Consider the following 22,804-nt stretch of genomic DNA (forward strand, 5'->3'; position numbering starts at 1 on the left):
CTCAGCTAAAATGTTTCATTGAATTGATAATTCATTAACAAATGAGTAGGACTCGAAGGATTAGTAGGACTTAATAAGAAGTCTTAGGAGAAGAGTCTTCCAAACCATAGAAAGAGGACAGGACAAGGCACAATATTGTGAAAAAGAATTCTGTTTGGGGGAAATGTATGGTTTAAAGTACTGTTTTTTTCTTTTTTTGGCAAATAAAGATAAAATGACAGGTGAGAGCTTGCTTTTGAAGGAAGGAATCGCAGCAGGAAAGTTTACTGTAGAATGATACCAATCATTCTTTATCACCACCAAAATGTATTGTTGTCAATGCAGTAGGTGTATAAAGACATACAACACTAATTCTGCCCAGTGTCTTGTTGAAGTGTTTTGTTGTCTGAAAGGATGTACAGTTGTCATCCGAAACTGTCTTTTGCTTTTAAAAGGTCACTGAGAAAAAAAAAGAGAGGGGCCTAGGGAAAGCAGCGGAACCTGGCAGAAGCTGCTGTTACATTATCCACATAATAATGCTTTACACCCATCTTGTTCTTCCTGCTCTGACATTACAGGAAGTAAAGCAATGAATGGCTCTGCAGCTAAACTACAGCAGTATTATTGTTGGCCAACAGGAGGTGCCACTGTGGCTGAAGCTCGAGTCTACAGGGATGCCCGCGGCCGGGCGAGCAGTGAGCCACACATCAAGCGACCAATGAATGCATTCATGGTTTGGGCGAAGGACGAGAGGAGGAAAATCCTTCAGGCCTTCCCCGACATGCACAACTCCAACATTAGTAAAATCTTAGGTGAGTGCAGTTGGCGTGGCTAATGCTGACCTTTTCCCCCCAGAGAGTTTCAAGAGTGGAAAGCAAGGGCAGGGCCACTGTGCTTGAGGGAAGTTTGATAAAGCCCCACTGTCTGCCCTTGTCATCACCCCTCCTTGCATCCTACAGTTCCACCCTTAGGGTTAGGGGCTATTGCATATACCAGGGAAGGTGCTTAAAAACTTATTTTGGAATCAAAACTATTGGCAGAGCAAGACTGAATAAAATCTGATTCCAGAGGCAAACTATAATAATGTGTTTATATTGTGAATTTAGCAACTCTTAAGAGGTCACTGCTCAACGGCCATCCTGGGGACAAGCTTTATCACCTTTCCTTATTTAGTCTTTTAAAATTTGTAAGTTGCAGGCTGGGGATTTAGCTCAGTGGTGCTGCACCTGCCTCACAAGCGCAAGGTCCTGAGTTCGATTCCCAGTACTGAAAAAAAAAATTTGTAAGTTGCAACACAGCCTTGCGAACACTCACTGCCCTCACAGTTTTCTGCTCTAGAATTCTTGGGTTCCTACGTGCCCCTGAAAGAAGAATTCATCGAGGACTAGGGGTAAACCCAAAAATGGTGTGAAATTAATGAAGTGCAAAATAGTGCCTCTAATGATAAGTTTAAAACTTGTAAAATAAAGCTACACTTACTTTAATGAGATATGACGAGTTCAAATTTCACAGCCTTGCATTGAACACAGACCACAGGCAGAAGCCCATTTTGTGGTAAATTGTCAGAGTGATTCTCCAGTTTCTCAGCGTTAAATTCAAGCCTTGTTCTATTAGCGTAAAGCTTGCCTTGCACAGATTATACAGTTTAGAATTATTGTGCTCGACATATTGAACATATTTTATCCAACATGCAACATGACAGTCAACATCTTTCCTCTTTAAAAAGAAAAAAAGCACAGAAGGCACTGTTCTATTTAAGCTGTCGTGATGTGACAAAGAGCTGTTTAAGAAGCTGAAAAACATTAGAGACTTAAACTGTGGTTTTAATTTTTTAAATGTTTTGTTCAAAAGCAATAAATATTTAACCTGAGTAAATATCAGTGATCTGGACACACACAAATACACATGTTTTGTCACTATGTAAATAATTTAACTTGATTCTGAGACATTTTTGAGGCAGTGACCTCTAAGAAAATTTAAAGCATACATAGAATCAAATAGTGGTGAAATGCTAAAATGCAGCTTTTTCCTTCTTTCTTTTTTTCATTTTGACTTTTGAGTTTTAAAATGGATACTAAATGTCATTATAATTAAGTGGAGTTTTATTTTTGGATTTTCAAAGATATGCACAGGGATTTTTTAAAAAATTAAATACCATTTAAACCAAGATGTTCCTAATGGACAGATTGTATTTGTTTCAAATTAAAAGACATTCTAAAAAAAAAATCAATGCTATTCTGGCCTTATAATTTGATATGTAACTTTGCTATTTTCACATTTGTTTCCTGCCAGTTTAGTAGCCACGTTAAGCATTCAGAAGGGCACAGACCCCCTCTGTTTGCCTTTTGGCAACCATGGAGAATCTATATTATTGGTGTGCAATCCATGAAAAAATTATTAGGAATATAGTAAGTATATTCATTAAAATGTAGCCTTTTAAGCCTGAGCATTTCAGGAGTACTGACAATCCTCTGTCACTTTAGGCTTTAAGCTGCTGGGAGCCAGCAGAGCACAGAGAAACCTATCTGCATAGCTATTCCACACAACTTTTGCACAACAATCAGGAAAGAGCAGGGATGGATGTGCTATTAAAGCAGACCGGGATATTGCTGGCTATGTAGAATATTTGTATAACTTTTCCATTTGTTTATGTATGAAAAATCTCCACCGAAGAATAGCTAACATCCAGTCTGCACAGCTGTTACCGCTTTATTCACCAGCGAGACACAAAAATGCAATTTGATACATGTAAAAAAAAACACATCCCTTCTTCGTCAAGTGTTTAGATCGTTCTTTATAAACAATATTAGAGAAGTGAATACTTTTCCTTCTTCCTGTGTAAACCATATTAAAGATTTTTGTACTTGTATTGGTACAGCTTTGAATGGGAGTTTATAGTACTTGAAAATGGTATATATAATTCTAACGGTACCTTCCGGTTCTAAAGTTATGACTTCTTAAGTAGAGTTCAGTTTTTTTTTTAATTACCCTGGGCCAGGGGAGATGGTGTGTGCAGTAGATTTTTTTATGTGTGGAAGGATATCAACATCTGCTGATACCTTATCAAAAGTCACCTTTGCTAAAGATGCTTGGACGGTGGAAGATGATTGAATTTCTGGAACCAGTAGAGCTTCTCCCGAGAATCCTGTCATTCTCATAAGTATGCTTAAAGTTTAGGCTTTGAACTCTTTTGAAAGGGAAAAGCAGACGAACAGGGAAACACCTTAGTGTAGGAGATGCTCTTTTTGTAGCAAAGATACATTTTGAAAGAAAAGGGGATCATCAGCCTTAAATTATTGAGAGAAATAAATAATACAACAACTGCATCGTATGCAGAATTATTTTTACTCTGTTGTCTAAAAGACTGTTGGGAGGTTTAGTGGATGTGATGGTAGAAGCTGGCTAGAGTCAGGGTGAATGAGGTGCTGGGGAGGTACATGTAGTTGTAAATCTAGTCGTATCTAGTTGCCTGAGATACATTGCCTTGATCACTTAGATACTAAGGCTATTTTTGTGTCTAGGATCTCGCTGGAAATCCATGTCGAACCAGGAGAAGCAACCTTATTATGAAGAGCAGGCCCGGCTAAGCAAGATCCACTTAGAGAAGTACCCGAACTATAAATACAAACCCCGGCCGAAACGCACCTGCATTGTTGATGGCAAAAAGCTCCGAATCGGGGAGTATAAGCAACTGATGCGGTCTCGGCGACAAGAAATGAGGCAGTTCTTTACTGTGGGGTATGTATTCCTGGACAGAGCCAACTGGGCTTTCCAGTCCCAGGAAAAAAAAAACCGCAGGTGGCTCCTGGCAGCATGTTTGGGAAAGAGATTGGAGAAGTGAGGAGGCTGTGACATGCTCGAAGGGGTTGGCTGTGGAATTGTCTGCAGTCGCCGCCGTGGGGTCGTGGCTCCTACTCTGCAGGACGAAGCCCAACAGCTCATTCCCAGCTGATTGCCTTTTCCACTGTCTTGCACGATAATCTAAGATACTCAGTGCCCACACACAGAGTTGCTGGTAGTTTATTTAGATAGACACACAGCAGGGGAAAACTGACTTTAAGAAATCCCCAGAAGCTCCCCAGCTTCTCTGGGTGGTGCTTCTGACTCTAATCACAATAGTCTGCTTTTGTTGTGGGATCTACCACAAGATAATTGGCCTTGACATTGGTTAGGAGACCTTATTGTTGGCATAAGATCCAGAACTCCTGTTGCAGTAAATTATTCTGTGGTGGAAACAGTAACAATGTGGATTTTCTTGCTTAAATCAGAAACTAGACATGTTTTTGATATCTTCAAGTCTGATTTCATGTCATTTTGTTTAAAAATTAGGTAATAGATTTCTGGTATAAATTTCGACTTGGCTGACTGGCTGTCTGCATTCAAAAGAGGCCCCTCCTAACCACAGTAGTCAGGATAAGTGGGGATGCAGATGCCTGTAGATTCCAACACACCCAGACCTAGCAGCACAGGGGGGTGGAAAGCAGCGGGCCATTGTGGAGGCACCAGCAGAAGCAGCTGGGATCGGAGGGGGAGACACTTGGGAAAGGCTAGCGAAAGAGAAGCAGAGTAAGCAAAAATGAAGCTACGATTGCTTTTAACACGAAGCAGAGCGGAGGAGCTGCGCCGTGCCAGGGAAGAAGAGCTTCACTGATGGGTAGAAAAAGAGACTCCCTAAAGAGGAAGTAAAAAGCTACTTATTATGCTTACAGATACTTATAAGATAACTCCGTGGAACAAAAAAGGTTTCAGAAGCATGTATTTAAAAGAAGAAAATTAACTCGAAATAGTAAATAGAATAAAAAAAAAAGCAGCAAACCAGTGAAAGTAGTTTGAGCCCTGGCATCTTAGGGAGGACATGAGTTTTGCAGTTTGACTACTGGGGTTAAGATACTGGTGTGAACACCTACTTGGCCAAGTTATTGAACTTCCATAAGCTTCTGTTTTCTCATGTGTGAAATGAAATGAATACTATACCTCCTATCTTGTATGATTGTTATGAAGATTCAATGAGGCAATGTTTCAAAAAATACTTTACATAGCGCTTAGTTCAAAATCCAAAAAGGTGAATTTCGGCATTAACATTTCTATTTAATATGTGTTTACTATCATAGTAAATAAGAATTATGAAATTTCATGTCACCTTAGATACATAGTAATGAATTTCTTGATACTATGGCTGAATCTTTTTAGGGATCAAGAGAGGCTTAAGCCATTTTATTATTTGAAGATCCCAATATGTTAATAAGCGAAGGCATACTAAAATAGGAATATCACATTCCTCTGTATTTAAGTGTATTCATTTCAAAAATACTTTTAGTACAAAAATACAATAATATAATTGGGTTATTCATGTGTCAATTAGAAGATTTATTAAAAATACCAATACAGAGTGCCCTTTTGGTAGTAACAATCAAAGGCTGGAATCATGATCTTGGCTTCCATCACCCACCCTAAACAACAAAGGGAATGTCTTCACTGCTTTCTCAAAATATACCCTCTTGCCAGGCGTGGTGGCACACGCCTGTAGTCCCAGCACTCGGGAGGCTGAGGCAGATTGCTGTGAGTTCGAGACCAGCCTGGGCTAAATAGTGATTTCAGTCTCAACTACATAGTGAGACCCTGTCTCAAACACACACACACACACACACACACACACACACACACACACCTTGTCGTGCATTCTGGCACAGTCATGAGTATAATTGGACCATTTGAGCAAGAGAACTTGGAGATAATTTTGGAGATAATTTGGTTTCTTGTTGTGGTATGTGGTACATGAAGGAACTTCAAATTCAGAGACTAGGGACGCTGTTCCTCATAGAGTAGAAGAGCCCATTATGGAAAGATCACTGTGTAGTGTGGAATGGTGCCATAGAAGTACAGGCAATGAGCAGAATGCCTTATTCTTTATTCTTCAATGTTGAGGACTTTCCTCTGCCCAGTTTTAATAATACTTGCGACATAAAGCTAGCTAGGTGTTATTTCCACTTGTGGATTTATATTTTCTTTAAGTAGTTATATTTGATAGATTATTAACTCTCTGAGGTTCATCTTTGGAAATTGATCTTCCTTGGATGTGAGGTTATGACAAGAGGAACAAGGAGAAACACAAACAAAAAATTCAAAGGTTACTATTGACTTCTTGATGGAATGAGAGTGAGATCAATTTTTATAGCTGATTTTGAAAGACATGCATAACTTTCAAGCCAGTAAAACTGCACATTACTCAACATTTTTGTGCATTTTACTGACTACACAACTGTAGCTGATGAGTTAGATGTTTTACTTAGCTGTTATGAAATGAATTTGTCAATAATATGGAGTAATGTACAGTTAGCTTGTAGCTTGGATTTAACCCCTTCAGTTTGCAGATTAAGTATCAGAATTCTGTAACAATCCTAGTAAGAGTACTATCAATATAGAAATTATATATTGGAATTCATGTAGCCACAATTATGTCTTTTCCTAAAGAATTACAGACAAATATATTTTCTTTTTTCAAAGATCATTCAGTAATTTCCCTGTGAACCAAAACAAAATTATTCTGGTATTTGAAAGTATTAAATTTAAAGCTATTTTAAGACAATAATGGTAGATTATTGAATACTTACTGTATGCTGTGTACTCTGCTGAGTGAGCTATATAGATTGTTGTAAATACATCCAATTTAGAAGATGGGCAACATCTTCCCCATTAGGGTTGGGGAAAAGAAGTGTTCAGAGATGTTAAGTAGTATGTCTAAGGTCACACAGCTAGTAAGTAAATGGCAGAACTGAGCACGAATGTGACACCATTATACAATCCTCTCATTTGGAGTCTACAAATGGCTTAGAAGCTGAAGAGTATAGTGGTTAAAGGTGTCAGTTCCAGAGCCAGACTGTTCTGGCTCAAACACTAGCTTTGCTCCTTCTTTCATATAGGAGCTAATACATATCAGTCTTTATTCCTCCAAAGCTTCCATTTTCCGTTGGGAAATTTATTTAAACTTGCTGCACCTTCATTTTCTTATATGTAGAGTGAGAATAACAATGACAATGACAATAGCACCACCAACAAAAGTCCTTTCTGAGGAATGAATAGCTTAATGTGCAAAGTGCTTAGAACGAGTGCCTGGCACATGTTAAGCCCCAAATCAAAGTCAATATTATTCTAGAAAAATAATGCTTTGTGCCAACTGTATATTTCTTATTATAAGAATTACTTTTCTAGGCTTTACGATATAAATGATTTGAACATTTGCCATTTTGATCTTCATCCCAAAGAGATTGAATCAAGCCTATAAGATACTTACAAATGTAATTGAATGACATAAACTAGCTATATTGTTTTCAGTGTTGTGCTCCTGAAAAGAAGCTGGATTATAAACTTCAATAAAGTCAGCAGATTGTCATTATTTCCATTCCTTCCAGCAATATCAGCTGCAGAGATGTGCAAACATACAGCCTATCTTCTCATGCAACAAACTGTGTTGCCTTCATTTATACAGCCTATAGGGTTTTAAGGGTTAGCAAACAATGGGACTTTCCCGACGTAAATATGCAGTCCTTTTGCAATTAACAAAGGTGAGTTTGGAAACCTTGCCGCAGTGCTGAGCTCTCTCAAGGCCAGCTGATACTCTTTACTTGTCCTGAGAGGAAGGGGCCTTGGCCATCTCTGTTCAGATTGGTTGCGTGCATACACTTTTACAAACATCTACAACTTTTCTTTTGATGTATACATTCATTATTTTCAAAACCTAATACCTGCCAGCTACTCCTATTTGTGAAATCTGCAGTGTTTGAATTTCGACTCTGAAATTGATCTGTAAAGGAAGGAAAAATGCTTTTTAGGAAAGTAATTCCTGATAGATAAAAAAAACTTGAGCCTGCTGTCTGGATTTTTCACTCTGTTCATTGATTAGCCAGTCAATTGGTAAGGGGCTATTTGAAACCAGCTGGGTAGTCAGAACTGTACTAATATAGTATGAGGCACTATTTCTGTACACATAAGCTTTCAGAAAATGTCTTATTTGAAGAAGCTAGACACGTATATGACTAAATTAGCAAATGATAGTTTGTTACACACACATGCATGCTCACATACATGGAACACACAATCTGTGCATATAATATATAATGAAATGCTAATCTTGATGTTATGAACAAGAGAAAGTAAAACTCAGAGGAAGACAGATTATTATATACTAGGACCCACCAACCATTTGGGTATTCTTTAAGGAGAAACTCGAGTTGTGAGCAGGTCAGGTCAACAGGAAGTAGATTTCTATTTTAGTATAAACAGAGCATGAATATCTTGGGTGTGTGGTGGTGGCGGGGAGGGTCGAATGTTCAATTTTAAAAGAGAGAGGCCAGCCTAGAAATTTTCCCTGGCAATAAAGAAAATGTAAGACAAGCAAAGTTCAGCAATGTTTTGGAAAGCCTTGAAAGCCAGGCTTCTTCAAGTATAAGAAGGTATACTCACTTAATGTTTCCTGTTTCTTCTTAGGCTGATAATGAGATCAGCATGACAGTGAGCTTATGATTTTGCATCCACAGAATCAGTTTAACCTCAGAGAGGCCTCAGACATTGTGTATTTCAAGTAGCCGGCCACTGCCAGAGTCCTCTGTGTTCTTCTTCGGCCCTCTAGGGCTGGCACACTCCCCAACTCTTATGGGAGGTGGTTCCTTTGTGGAACATGTCTAATGCCAGAAAGTCATTTACTCTTCACTGAGTCATAAGTCCGCCTCTTTTTTACTTTGTAGGCTAGTTTTTGTCCTCTTCTTTAGTCTCTCCCAGAACAAATCTTTCCCTTATTTATGAGGGCGATCATTCAAGCCTCTAGAGACAATTGTTATATTCATACCCTTCTCCACCACCTTCCTCCCACACACCCACTCTCTCTATATCTATCCACCTCTAAAATGGGTGACACAGGTTTTCCCTCTCATTCTCTCATTCCATGTATCCAAGGGGTACTCACTGAGTGCCTCCTGCGTTGCAGGCATAGTGAAGCTTCTGGAGCTAGTGATGGCAGTAAAAATTCCTGCCCTCCTAAAGTTTACATTCTAGTGATAGAAGTTAGGCAAATAGTCAATAAACAAATAAATGAATATAAACCAGTGATAAATGCCTTAGAACAAAGTAGAGAAAGAGGCAGAAGGTTTTAGAGGATGGTGCATAATAATTTTAAATACAGTAGCCACAGAAAACCCTACTTTAATTGTTTGAAAAAAAAATCCAAGTAGGTGAGGGAGCAAGCTGTGCGGATACCTGAGAGAAGTGGGCAGAACAAACAGCAGATTGTGCCTGTCTTATTCAAGGAGAAAGCAGAGGCCATGGTGACAGAAAAAAAGGAGGATGAGAAGATGGGAGGATTAATAGATGTTAGAGAGTTACAGGGAGCCAAACTGTGAAAAGACTTGTAGGCTGTTGTGAAGGCTTTGAATTTGTTCCTGAGTGACATGGAAAAACATTGAGGCTTTCTTTATAAGCAGACATGTACTGTACTATGACCCAGGTTTTGAGAGCTTTGCTCTGTCCACTGTATGAGACTTGCCTGAAGGGAGAGTGGCCTGCAACTCTAATTAACTATGGGCCAGGTATGGAGGGGTGGAGGTGGTAGGAAGTAGATAGATATTGGATATATCCCTGAGAGGCAACCAATAGGATTAGTTGACAAATTGGGTATTGGATTTAAAGGAAATGTGATTGCAAAAGATTGGCTTGAGAAATCGGGATGGTCATGGCAAGAATAGCTATGTGGGAGAATAGTCACAAGTTCAGTTTTGCACCTAGATGTTAGAGGTGGTATCTGACATAAAATAGTTGTATATAGGGGCTGGGGATTTAGCAAAGTGGTTCTGGCACCTGCTTTGCAAGTGCGAGGAACTGAGTTCAATCCCTGGTACAAAAAAAAAAAAAAAAGTTGTATGTTTGAACCTGGATTCCAGGTACATACTAGAAATATAAATTTGGGAGTTGTCAGCACATAGATAATATTTAAAGCCATAGAACTGGACAAAATCAACAAGGGAATAAATTTAGACAGAAGAGAAGATGTGCATGGACTGGGCCTTTGGGTACTTAAGTACTTAGATTTCAGAAGGAAACAGCAAAGGGAATTGGAGGAACAGGTAATGAGACAGCAAGAAGTTGGAGGGTATAATGTTTTATAAGAGAAGGAAATAAAATGTTTCAGCAAGGAGAAAAATGATCAAAATGGCAGAGGTCAAGTAAGATGAGGACCAAGAACTGACTTTGGGACTTAACAGAAAGGAGATCAGGGTCGGGGATTTAGCTCAGTGGTTCCGCCACTGCCTTGCGAGTGCAAGGACTCAAGTTCAATCCCTCCCCAAAAACCAGTTCTTAACACATTACACATTTGGGGCCAGGGATTTAGCTCAGTGGTTCTGCTGCCTGCCTCACCAGCTCAAGTTCCCGAGTTCGATTTAAAATCAGACAAACAAGGGGTAGGTAGGTAGCGGTTGGAAATGATAAGGCCAGACGTGTGCAAGAGTGTCAGCAACTAAGATGGAGATGGGGTCAGAGGATCACAGAGCACAGGGAGGTCAAGGAACTGAGATATGTAGCAAGATGGTAGGACGAGCATTTCATGAATAGTGAATTCACCCAGAAGGATGGCAGAGGTGACACTTGTGAAGGCAACAATGAGCCGAGAGCTGACATCATTAAGCAACCAGGAAGAATGCCCAGGTACTGCGAAGTTAACGAAGTTAACGAAGTTAACGGTGCTAGTGGGTGGCACAGTCTAGCGACATGACATTCAAAGGTGAGGTTTCTTAGGCTGGAGCAATAAAAAGTAGCTTGAAAGAGCAGCCAGAGGCTAAAAAGGAACCGCCCCCAGTTCCATTGTTACTGTGAGAAGTGTAAAGCGCACAGCCAACTCTTAAGAGGCGGGCAGTGGAGCAGTGTCCTAAAGAGAGGGCCAGGCCTCAGTTGGAGCAAGAAGATGTGGCATGGGGCCCTGAAGTCTGGGTTCCAGAGGCACATGGACGATTTCAGGAGCTGGAGAAGGCGGGAGTTAGGGTTAGAAAGACATCTTGCAGGGCCAAATGTTAGTCTTCCAGGATTTTTTCTCTTGAGTCATTGTTCAGAAGACATAACACTTTCCCAATTTGGTGCTCTGGGCCAGAGAGAAGCCTCTGTAGGTCACGCAGGACCCAGAATATTGTCCTACAGTCTGTTGTAGCCACTGACTCCAAATGGCTCCTATGAGGCAGTGTTCACAGTCAGTCCAGCCCATCACTTTGCCGTCTCCTTGGTGTCCTCCAAGACCCAGAGGATGCCTGCTGTCTCTGAAGTGTACAGCAACTCACCACTGGGGAAAAGGAAAGGGGAAGAGCACTGCTTCCTATACTGTATGTCTAATGCTTTACATGTATGTTCTTACCTGATCTGCTCGACAGCCTGTCAAGTAAATGTGATTGTTCTAAATTCTGAGGCTTAGGTTAGGAGGGAGGATGCTGGTGATGATAATTAGCCTGCCCAGTGCCACATAACCACTAACTGGTGGAACTGGGATTGAAACCCAAGTCTGACTCTGGACCCTGCCATATCTTCCCTGTGTCACATAAACTTCTTCCTGGAAAAGCTCTTCCCTTCCCGAGACAAAGACCACTTGTTACAGGAACAACTCTAGCACTCACATGCAACCCGAAAGAGTTGTTGGTGACTGTGGTACTCTGCAGAGCTGCACTGCCATCATTTTCTCCACATGGGGAGAAAGAAGCCTCTGGGATGGGACCATTGCCATTTCAGACTTCAGATGTGACTGAGGGGCTTAAAACAGACATTTCTTTCCACCGCCAGAGTACAGGGTTGTTTTGACTTTTTAATCATACGTACTTCACTCCAGAAAGTAAGAGTACAGATGCTTTATTTGATTGTTTCTTTTTTGCCTTTCATTACCAACTTAGTGTCCAAAAAATTTTAAATGTGTAAAGCCCAGCTTAGAAGATTTTGATTCTGATTTAAATTATTATGTTTTTTCTTTCCTGATGGATTAAGCTGGCCTTTCTCACCCCAATCTTGATATCTGCCTATGGAACTTGTGTAGCCTTGCACAAACAACTTAAACTCCCTGAACCTTAATTGATTACTTCATCTGTAAAACTAGGGAGATGATACCCTTAGGCTTATTAGAGGATAAAATAAGATAAAGTGAAAGCACCTGAGTCTTAAGTACAGCACATAGTAAGAGCTCAATTTAATTTACTTAATAGACATGTAAATATAGAATTTTAATTTAAAAATGCCTCAAAAACAAGCATTTATTCTTGTGAAAAGAAATGCTCTTTATGAAAGGAAAATGTACCATTTGATAGTTTGGGTTGGACTGCAGAGTTTACGTTAGCTTGCCAAAGTGGGAAATCTGTAAAATGGGTTGAAGGTGCAGTAAAAGTAACAATTTCGTAAAAGCTTTTACAATTACTTTTGTAATATGATAAAGTAAAAATATTTATATTGCAATTATGAAAGCTCAGTTGTAAATTTAATGACACACTCACTACCTTAAGCAAGTTAGCATGAAATTTAATTTGTGTTAATTTACTCAAAGCTTAGGAAACAAGAAGTATTCTAACTGTTGTTAGAATTTGATTTGATGAGAGGGAAACCAGTCTTCTCTAAGATATTCGTTTACATAGATTTAGATTCCTCTGCCATCTAGCTGGTCACTTTAGACAGTCAAACTAAATACAAGAGGCACAGAAACTATATCACTTTCAGGTGCTTAGCGTTGCCTGCATGCTGATGGACCTTTGAGATATAGCAGACTTAGTAGGTCTGTATATTGAATAGAGACAATGGAAAGAATGATAGAATTCAAATCAGGTGACAAGATAGCTTCAGAATCTGGCTTTACTTGTATTGAGTTCAGAGCCTGAAGTGAAACCTTACATTCGTCATCTGAAAAAAAAATTATACTTATACATAATGTAAATATATGTGGAACCTCATTCAGTTAGCATCGCCCCCTATAGTTATTATTCACACTGAAGGACATATGTAGGGATATTATCTAAAGATATTTCCCCTCTGTTTCATTCTGTTTTGAATCCATACAGGCAACAGCCTCAGATTCCAATCACCACAGGAACAGGTGTTGTGTATCCCGGTGCTATTACTATGGCAACTACCACACCGTCACCTCAGATGACATCTGACTGCTCTAGCACCTCTGCCAGCCCGGAGCCCAGCCTGCCCGTCATCCAGAGCACTTACGGAATGAAGACGGACGGTGGAAGCCTCGCGGGAACCGAAATGATGAACGGAGAGGACGAAATGGAAATGTACGACGACTATGAAGACGACCCCAAATCAGACTATAGCAGTGAAAACGAAGCCCCGGAGGCTGTCAGTGCCAACTGAGGAGTTTTGTTTGCTGAGTTAAAGTACTCTGACATTTCACCCCCCTCCCCAACAAAAAGTTCTTAAAGAGCCCGCATGCATTTGTGGCTCCACGATCACATCAGCAGAATGGTCTTAATTGTTTCCTAAAGTGTGAGACAGATTAAGTTTTCCCTGATTTTTCATGAACTTGAGTTTTTTTGTCGTTATTATTGTTGTTGTTTTTTAATTTAGGTGAAGACATATTAAATATGAGACACCAGGACTTGAAAACTGATCTCAACCCATAGCTGTCGTACAAGTCTTATATTTTTGTCTTACTTGTTTTTTTTTCTTTTGGATGTTGATAAAGGTTTAAGTTACTGTTTTAGATGGGGTTAAACATTCTCACTCAGGTATGCTGTGCCGGCCTACAGGTTGTGAATGTGTTTTTATTCTGAATTACTTTAGAAAACAACTGAGGATTTCGCGTTGTGAAACAGGACAAGTCCACGGCGTGTGCAGCTGCATGTACAGCATATTAAAAAGGCCTCGGGATTCCATTTTTTTTTCCACATGTAAAGTTAAACTTTGAATGTGCCAAACTTTTTCATAACTTTTGAATCTTAATATTTTGAAAGTCTTAAAGGAGACACTGCAAAGTCTTAGACAATCTTTGGCATCTTAAAATAAAATAGCAAACCACACTTTTTTTTTTTTCCCAGAAAATGCTAAAGTACTCAGGAATCTGGAGACAAGATATTGTAAGGAATGAACAAGGTTGCCACAGTGCATGCACCCAATTGTGTTTGCCTCTCAGTGTGCCATCGGTGACGTGGTAGACACCCCACACCAGAGCCGTCCCCACACGTGGTCTTCTCTTCCTGAGACCGCCCCTCACTACACCCTTTATCCCTTTGCCTTTAACCCTGACATTCAGTCTTAACACATTTTCTCTTAAATAATTTATTCATTCCAGAATGTCAAGGGTCCACTTACTATTTATTTAAAAACAAATTGTTGGTGGCATTAATTTAATAATTCTTGTTTTTCACCCTCCTTCCCTCAAGAACTTTTCACCCCTTTTTCACCTCCTTCTCTGGCTAGATACAAAAGATGTACATAGTGATTTTATGTCCCCAGAGCATCTGGAAGCATTTCTGAAAGGAGATATATTAAATACCTGTATTAATGTTTTGTTTTTTTTAAGATGAGTATATATCTGGTCGCAGGGCTGTGCACTTGGGTCTACAGGTATGCCCTGAGGTTCACTATGACCTCAAGTCTTTTGCCAGAATTTCTCCCTCAATCCAGTTTGATCAGCATCAGGGGCATTTCCCCTGAATTCCATTCAGCAGCAGAGGCCAACAGTGGTTGACTGCCAGGCAGGATAGTTGTGTAGCCAAGACAGACGCCCAGGGCTTGTGGGCCACATAGTAGCCAACAGGGAAACTGTCATGGGCTGGCACCTTGACGTTGCGCTGCCCTGTCCCAGCTGGTGGGTCCTGGGAATTCTTTGCAAAATCCCCAGGTAGAAGAAGCCACATGACAGCCTCAAAGCCAAGATGGAGGCAAACAGTCATGATACATCCAGAGACTAAGCGAGAACCGTAGGGAAGGAAAGGGGGGGGCACATTCCCTATACGGCATGTTCCTACTGTTAACCCTGGGCAAAGGACAGCTCCTGGGGTAGCATACCAGCTCTTTCAGCTGGCTCCCTGTGTCTGTGGCTGTGTAGCAGACAAGCCTACATACATGTAAACGAGATGAATGGCAGTTTTGACTCAAGGAGTGCTCCGGAGACGTGCTGCTGGGCTGGGAGGCAGTGAGGTTCCATTTCCCATCTCCTAACTACAGGGAGCTCTAGGGTGCCATTGTAATCTTCCTGAACCCAGGACTGATTGCCTGGGGGAAGCCTCACTCACCCAGAGTGATTCAGTGGAGAGTGTCAGGTAATGGGACAGTTCGCCTCATGGGACAACCCAGAACCTGATCACCAGAACATAGGAACGGCCCCATCAGATTTCTTGAGCCATTTTGTCACTTCGAAGAACATTGTATACCTTCATATTTACTTAAAGAGTGCTCCAGGCCATGCCTAAATAGCAATAAGTAGGTCTAGCCAAAATGTCACCAGCTGTGTCATTAGCTGGGAGTGCTCTCTATAAGCTGTTCAAGGTACTGATAGGAATGTTTTGTTCTTTATATTGGTTGGGGATTGGAAGTTTGTTCTTGTACATTTAATTCAAGTGAGGAGGAGGTTATTCTTCTCAAAAAAAATGAGTATTTATTGAGTCTTGCTGATTTCTTTGAATATGTACCTCTCCTCCTCAGTTCAGTCTCATGTTTTTTCTCTTTCTCTTTGGCTTTTGCTCTCTCACTGCTTCTTATTTTGTTGCATAGGTAAAGTGTTGTATGGCTAGCATTGTATTGTATGTAATTAATTTTGCACAAAGGCAAACATTTAGCATAGTAGGTTAATTTTGTTTGTTTTTATGACCATGCCAAAATAATATTCTGGGCTGTTGGAGAACAAAGGACTGTTCTTTAGGACTGAAACTTGATTTTGCTTGTAGTAAGAAGAAGAAAAAAAAAACACACTCACAGATGTTGTTTCGTAAGTGTTATAAGCACTGGATATAAATGGTATTTTTTATCACTTCTGACTAATGTGAAACTGTTGTACGAAAACTACACGAACAAAAGTCATCTGTTTCGACTCGTGTGGGCTTGCCTCACAGTTGCCGGATTTGAGTCATTTTTATGTCTTGTTATTTCATTTATTTATGCAAAATACATGTGTGTATGAACACTTTGTTTTAGCTCCAGCTCTGCGTCAGTACTGGGGTTTAGTAACTCGTAGCCATGTTCTTAAAAATGAATGGCTATGCAGGAACGATCTGATTGTAAATGCCTCTTTCATTGGCTCAGATAGTAATGCTGTATTTGAATCTAAATTTTGTGCATACTCAGTTTATTTTATTTATTAGCCAAGTTTGGCTCTAAATATCCATGGAAATTAAGGATGACAATCATAGGGATCACTTCATTTTGTTTTCAATGGGGCTTAAACAAAGTTTTTATGACTTTTTCCATCTCATTTTAGATTTTTCTAATTGTGTAAATATAACATAGAAATAGAATTTATTTTTGGTTCACAAATAGTGAGGTATAAGTTATGTATTTCCTTTTTGTTTTCTATCCGTATGTGTTGGTCCAAACTAAAAGTTGACAAGTCACTGCACTTGCTGGGGACAGTGAATCATCAGCTACAATGAGAGCAGCACTTGCCTGCAGCCGGGACAGGAAGCTCCTTTCTTTGGGCTCTCAAGCAGCATAGAACCCACTGTACACAGACCCAGACTTTTCCCTTTTTCTCTTCTAGAAAGCTGAGGAGTTTAACATAGTAAATTTCCAGTACAGCTGAGAGAGTCAGTTTGTTTTGAGAATTCACATAGATCTTCTAAGATGGTTCTGTGACCATTTAATGGCAGGAAGCATGAATGCCATTTTAAAGGCAAACATCTGCCTCTGAGATCAGCCATTAATAAAAGTCCCACTGTGCCAGTTACAATAAAGTGTTAAGTAACCTTGCTTTAGCCCTCTCTTTTTTCATAGTATCTTCAAATCAGAGATAAAAATCTCCATTTCATTCAAGAATTTACAGGAGCAGGGTTTTCTTTGTCACTTGGAATGGGGACATTGGTAGACAATCCTCTCCTCAAAAAGAAAAAAAAAGGAAAAATATGGGCCTTATGGAATAGAAAAGAGAAGGAAGGAAGGGGAGAAGGGGAAGAGACAGGAAAGGTTCATCTGCGGACACTGGCGTCGGGGCCGGCAGTTTCTGCGTTTCACTGGCTGATTGCAGGTGGTGTCCTTTGCAAGGCGGTGGGGAAGCTTTGTTGTTTTCCTGAGTACCAGCTCAGCCTTTCAGGAGCACACCAGCTTGCTTCATACGGTATCCGATACTCTCCAGCCTTGTCCTCAGGCCTGATTTGATGTGCCAGGGTCCTGACACTGACACCCGAGCCAAGTTCTAAATTCAGGTGTGGGCTCACAGTGGTACTGAGCTTGTCAAATTCTGGCCTCTCCTGGACGTTAGCCCTGCAGGACCCAGGGGTGTTTGAAAGGGTATGATCACCCTAGGCCTGAAATTCAAGGCTGCTTTCTTTGCCCTGTAAAGCTAGGCTGCTCGAAGCACGCCCTCCTGAGCCACAGCACAGGCATAAGCTGAAAGCAGGGATTGTCTGGGGGAAGTCCATCTCCCCTCAGTAGGAAGGCAGCCTGGTCATCCGAACAACACAGCTGAAGCTGCTGCTTTCCATCTGCTCATTTTCTAAAGAATTGACCTCTACCCACTCATTAGGGAAAGGAAAAAGTATCACTTTGTAGTTTTAAGCCACGAGAGAAGTCCTGTGCCAAGTGCCAACAACTGCAAAGAAATGCAGCTAGGGGATTGTATTGAAATTATTACTGGGTCTTCCATTTCAACAGGAAAGTGGCAAAAATGGTGGCAGTAGCCTTGCCTGATGATGTGAACATTTGTCCAAGGACTGAGTTGGCACTTAAGCTCACTTCTCGAAATATAGTAATATCACATGACCTCATTTGTCCTTTTACAAAGCACTTGCATCATTTCCTTAAGTCACCTGCCCCTGGCATGTTTTATTCCTCAGTAAACAACGTCTGTCTGTTACTCCTGCCGATCATGCTCAGTTTCTGCTGCCACAGACTATCGAACGTGCCCCTGTACTTATAACATTGAAACTATTGATATGCAGACACGTTTCCTTTTCCTCCCCATCCCGCCTTGTTCTTTGGGGACATATTGCTTTCTGAAAGCTTGTGAACAAGAATTTGGAATGCTGGCACCTTTCGGGCAGAGGTCGGGGAAGGTGGGGTAGGGACGAAAGATAGTGCTCCCTGCTACTCCAAGTTCTTGGCGTTAGGAACGCTTGAAGGCGACGCAGTGACCTATCTTGCTCAGCAGTTTCTTATTCCTGAAGAACCGCAGCATAAAGTGAGGCCTCAGTGCTGGTGCTCTTGGAGTACGGGGAATGTGCAAATATTTAACTGTTTTGTATGCTGCGCATTGCAGGTCTGCCCATGTGCATTCTCCGTCTGTCTTCCTTCGTCATATGTGTTTTTGCTTTTCTGAAAGTGCAGTCTATTGTACCCTTCTCCAGCTTGTAGCAAATTAGAATGCTTAGCATTTATGTTCATTCATTATTGTATTTGCCATGTAAAATTTTTATTATCTTAGACAAGCTTCTAAGCTGTTACTACATAACTTATCTTACTGTAACTCTTTTATTTCCCCGACATTGTAATTTGTTTGTGATGTATATTGTGAGATTGTATTCTATGTTAATTTAATCAGCACAATTCACTGACATGCTGGACTGACATGCTGGCTGCTGTTTCGAAGTGTAAAGTTTGTGTAGGGCTGTTGGGACAACTACAACCCCGTTGTCAAGGTACTGTGCTTTGGTTCCTATAGCAACACTGTGGGTGTGGCCCTTGAGATTCTAGGGACATTTAAGACACCCTCCAGCAAATTTTAACTGCAGATTTTCTTTGTAGAAATTCTATGTATAAAGCAGGTACCTACTTGGCCCATGGCTGGTAACTATTTGGGCAATTAGAAAAAAAAAAAAAACCATAAGAACTAGTGTCTATTGCTGCTTTGAATATGTTTGAAAGTCTGAAAATGTAAATAGTTTATCAAAAAAATCTTGTACAGTCCAGTGTAAAGTTTTTAAATGACCTTAAGGGTTGCCATCACTCTTTTCTCACACTCTCCTCTTGGTAATGAAAAAAAAAAAGTTTGCTAAGGATTAAAGAAATGGAAAAAACAGAGGGGATCACTTCCAATTTAAAGGGGTGGATCATCGTTCTTAGCTTCGTTGCATACACAGATCTCTTGGATTTTGTTGTGCAGTATTGACGTGAGATAAAACTCAGCATCGAATAATCTTTCAGTGGTGTTTTTCCAAGTCTTCCCCTCCTCTGCCTCATAATGAAGGGAAAAGACAAAATCGAGAGACGCGCTGTCTTTGTCTATCCTGGTGTATGTTGGCACCTTAGCTACTTTTTTTTTTTTTCCTTTTTTGCACAAGGTGCTTTCCTGATATGTTAGACATACCATCCTTGGGTAATAATGTATACGCCATGATGGGCGCAGGCCCGCAGGGGAGTGTCTATAAGAACTGCCTATTTATGCTCATTTACCTCAAGACTGTCCTCTCTACCCTAATCTAGTTGTCATCACTCCATCTTTTGTACTGCTGTTGACACTTACCAATTAAAGATAAATTTTGTTTTATGACCTCTGTGTTCAGCCTCGTCTGTGCCCTGCAAATTCTTCCCTCATGGAGCCCAGCAAGCCTGGGTTTGCCACTGCCGGCCGCGGGAGCCCATGGAACTCCCGGCTCCCCACCACGGCTCCTGCCTGCTGGAGCCCAAACCCTGTAGTCTGGGAAGACTTGCCTGCTTTCTTCATTGTGGAGCAAACGCTGCGGCAGCAGGAAATGCTTGTGGATTTAGATGTCAGAAACAGGAGCCAAGGTGGATTTTTGTCAAGAGAAGATGAGAGAGAATGTCACTGCCTATTTGCCTGACTTCTTCATGAGAGCAAAACAGTTTACAGAAGTGCAGAGCATTTCTGGCGGGGATTCCTCCTGTCACCTGACATGGACTTCTGCAGCCATGGATGACAAGTTGCACCTGGAGTAAAACTCCAAGGACTTTGCTTCTAAGGTGTTCCCGGAGCCACTTCCTGTGCTTTAGCGTCTGAGGATGGGGGTGGGGCCGTGGGCAGAAGAAAGCAGGGCCCTTAAAAGAGTCCTGCAGGACCAGCCACACCAGTACTGCAGATGCCCTATTAGCAGTCAGTCCCCACTTGCAGACTGACACAGAACTTTTGGGGAGGGGGCTGGTATGGTAGCTTCTTCTTTTGGTATTTCTTGTGAAACAAGGCCTCATTAGAGAAAAACCAAGGATTTCCAGGACTTCATCTTAGGCAAATTGTAAATTTGACACAAGAGGCTCTAATATGGAGAACTCAAGACCCTCCCTTCCTGCTCCAGATGGGCATAGAGCATTAGAAACAGAACTAAGTGTGGACTTTGGAGTCACTGGCCTGGTTCTCACTGACCAGCAATGTGACCTTCCCAAAGCAATTCCTCTGTACCAGACTGCGCCTCTCTGTAAGATGGGACAGACAGTAAGCCCTGCCTGTTGGGGTGTTGGGGGATGACAAGCAATGGCAGGTATAAAACAGGTAGCAGCAGGCCTACTCATCATTTTGCCTGGAATGAATCTGTCCCCTCTCTGGGACATTTCCACTTGCCTTTTGAATGCCACACAAATGTCACCACATTCTGAGGCCTTCCCCAGCCCATAAGTTTCCAGCTCTCCCCCAGGGCTCCCAGTTTCTTGGAAAGAACCTCTGTGGTCAGGTTTTCCAAATTAGAATGATTTGTTTCTGTTTGTCTTTCTGTTAGATTGGCAACTACTGCAAGAAAGGGCTGTGCCTCACTCCTCCTGGCTCTCAGCGCAGTGCCTGGCTCATAATAAGTGCTCAGCATTGGTTTGTGGATATTTATCAACAGTGGTGCATTGGACTCCCCAAGTGGTACAGATGCCTGTGAGTATCGGGGACATAGGTGGTGGGGATGAGGCGGCCTGCGGGGTAGCTTGGTGTTACTTCCTCTGGAGAGGGACATCTCTATTCACACGGGGGGAGCCATTTCAAGTTGCTGTGAAAGGGATGAGGGCACCAAGAATCTGCTCTTAGGAGGCCTCACATGCTGGATACCAGCAACTCTGGGCCTAGAGTCCCTCTTCCCTCCTTCCTCCTAGGCATCCTGGCTAGAATATGGAATGGACAGACCCAAAACAGAAAGCTTCTCTGGATTTGCTTTATCCTTTTCTTGACATCTCAGGTACCCAAGATTATGCTTCACTCTGCTCAGAGACAAGGAGGAGTTGCTGTCACGGAAACGGAGGAAAGCCAGCTGCCTCTGCTGTGCAGTGAAGGGATGGAGGGCCTAGGACGCTGCATGGTGAACAGCGATTCACTCAGAATCCTGTCCTTCCTTCTGGGTAAAGACACAGTCCAGGTAATGACCTTTCCCTCCATAAGGATGCTCTAGAGCCTTGCTTGTTCAAACTGTGATCTGCAAGTCAATGTCTTCGGAAACCCCTTAAAGCACTACATTGACCACGTGAGTGAGTATTGAGCCTCATGACATGACTCTGGCCACCTCTCTACCTCCTCTTAGCATGGTGTGGAATGAGTAGGTGAAGGATCATTGTCCTCATTTGAACTGTGAAGGCCCAGAGATAGGACATGGGCCAATCAAAGTCACACAGATATTAACTGCCACTAGCAGGATGCACACTTATGTCTTCTAATTCCAAAAGCAGAATCAATGGTGCTGCATATAGCTCCACAACAGTCCTTGAAAATTACCCACCACTAGGGCAGCCATGTATCTGCACCTCCATTGTCACTAGCTGTCCTGGGCTATGTCACTGTGGGACCCTGGGGCATCTGGGGCAGTGGCTTCTGACGGCTAGAGTACTGCCGTTCCTTGCTCAGGTTTTGCTCGGGACCTATTCCTGATGAATGACCCAGAGAGACCCGGGCCAACAGAATTCAGAGGTGTCTCTGAAGGTGGCCACTTAGCCATGTTGTCCTTTTTGGCTCTAATCTGAATGGTCATTGAGTAGATCAGTGAGGAGATATGTGGGTTCCAGGGCCCATTCTTGTGTCTGGGAGTGGGAGACCCATAAAGGGATGGACCACAGAGGGTATCTGATCTAATGTCACCCTGGCATGAGGGCTAGGATCCCACGAAGACTGTTCATCCACTTGGTTTTATAGACTCCTCTGCTGACTCCCCTCCGACACTAAGGATATCAAGGTCAGTGTCTGCCTTCTCTCTGAGCCTTTTGTCACTCATTCTCCCACTTCCAGAAGGACCTTCCTTTCACAGACTTAGACAGGGTGTGCACGACACAGACAAATCCCGCACTGGTCCTGCCTTGCTTTCCTAGTCCTGCATCTCAAAAGCTCTGTGGTCATCTGCACAGCATACTCTGAAGTCTCCTGTGACTGGATGTCCCTCTCTTGTCTACCACCATCGTAAGAAAGCCCAGCCTAGACATCACTTCCTGTGGGAAGACTTCCCTCCATACACTTCTGGTGGAAATGCAAACTGTACCAAACAGTCTGATTCCTTGTGCCACAGGTGTTGTGCTGAATTAATTGAGTCTCGTGTCACATCCACATCCTTATTCAGCAATCCTGGCTCATAGAAGGTGCTCAACAAGTATATTTTTCAAAAATCGCAAACTGAAAGAATGCACACTTTCTCTTTGAATTCTTTGAATTCCAGATACTCTGGATTCTGCCGCTGTCCTTTGGTCTGATCTTTTAATCCCAAGGCCCCTTTAGATACGCCAGACTATTCATCTGGAACTAGTTCTCCCA

General features: G+C 41.7%; 1 protein-coding gene across 27 annotated transcripts in view; it reads left to right on the plus strand.

The window, feature by feature from the left end:
- Window positions 1-13,815, plus strand: part of Sox6 (SRY-box transcription factor 6) — a 557,563-nt gene extending 543,748 nt beyond the window's left edge. For 23 of the 27 annotated variants that reach the window (XM_010615190.3, XM_010615191.3, XM_010615182.2 and 20 more), the window contains 3 exons: window positions 558-791; window positions 3,501-3,717; window positions 13,044-13,815. In XM_010615190.3, the coding sequence (XP_010613492.1) occupies window positions 558-791; window positions 3,501-3,717; window positions 13,044-13,347 (755 nt within the window). In that variant the 3' untranslated portion in view covers window positions 13,348-13,815. The remainder of the gene's footprint in view (window positions 1-557; window positions 792-3,500; window positions 3,718-13,043) is intronic. The other 4 variants (XM_010615187.3, XM_033764124.1, XM_010615201.3 and 1 more) reach the window with 1 other exon arrangement.
- The last annotated feature ends 8,989 nt before the right edge of the window (window positions 13,816-22,804 follow it).

This window comes from Fukomys damarensis, unplaced genomic scaffold, assembly GCF_012274545.1.
Source record: "Fukomys damarensis isolate Sample0158 unplaced genomic scaffold, DMR_v1.0_HiC HiC_scaffold_16, whole genome shotgun sequence".
In the NCBI taxonomy this organism is placed as follows: domain Eukaryota; kingdom Metazoa; phylum Chordata; class Mammalia; order Rodentia; family Bathyergidae; genus Fukomys; species Fukomys damarensis.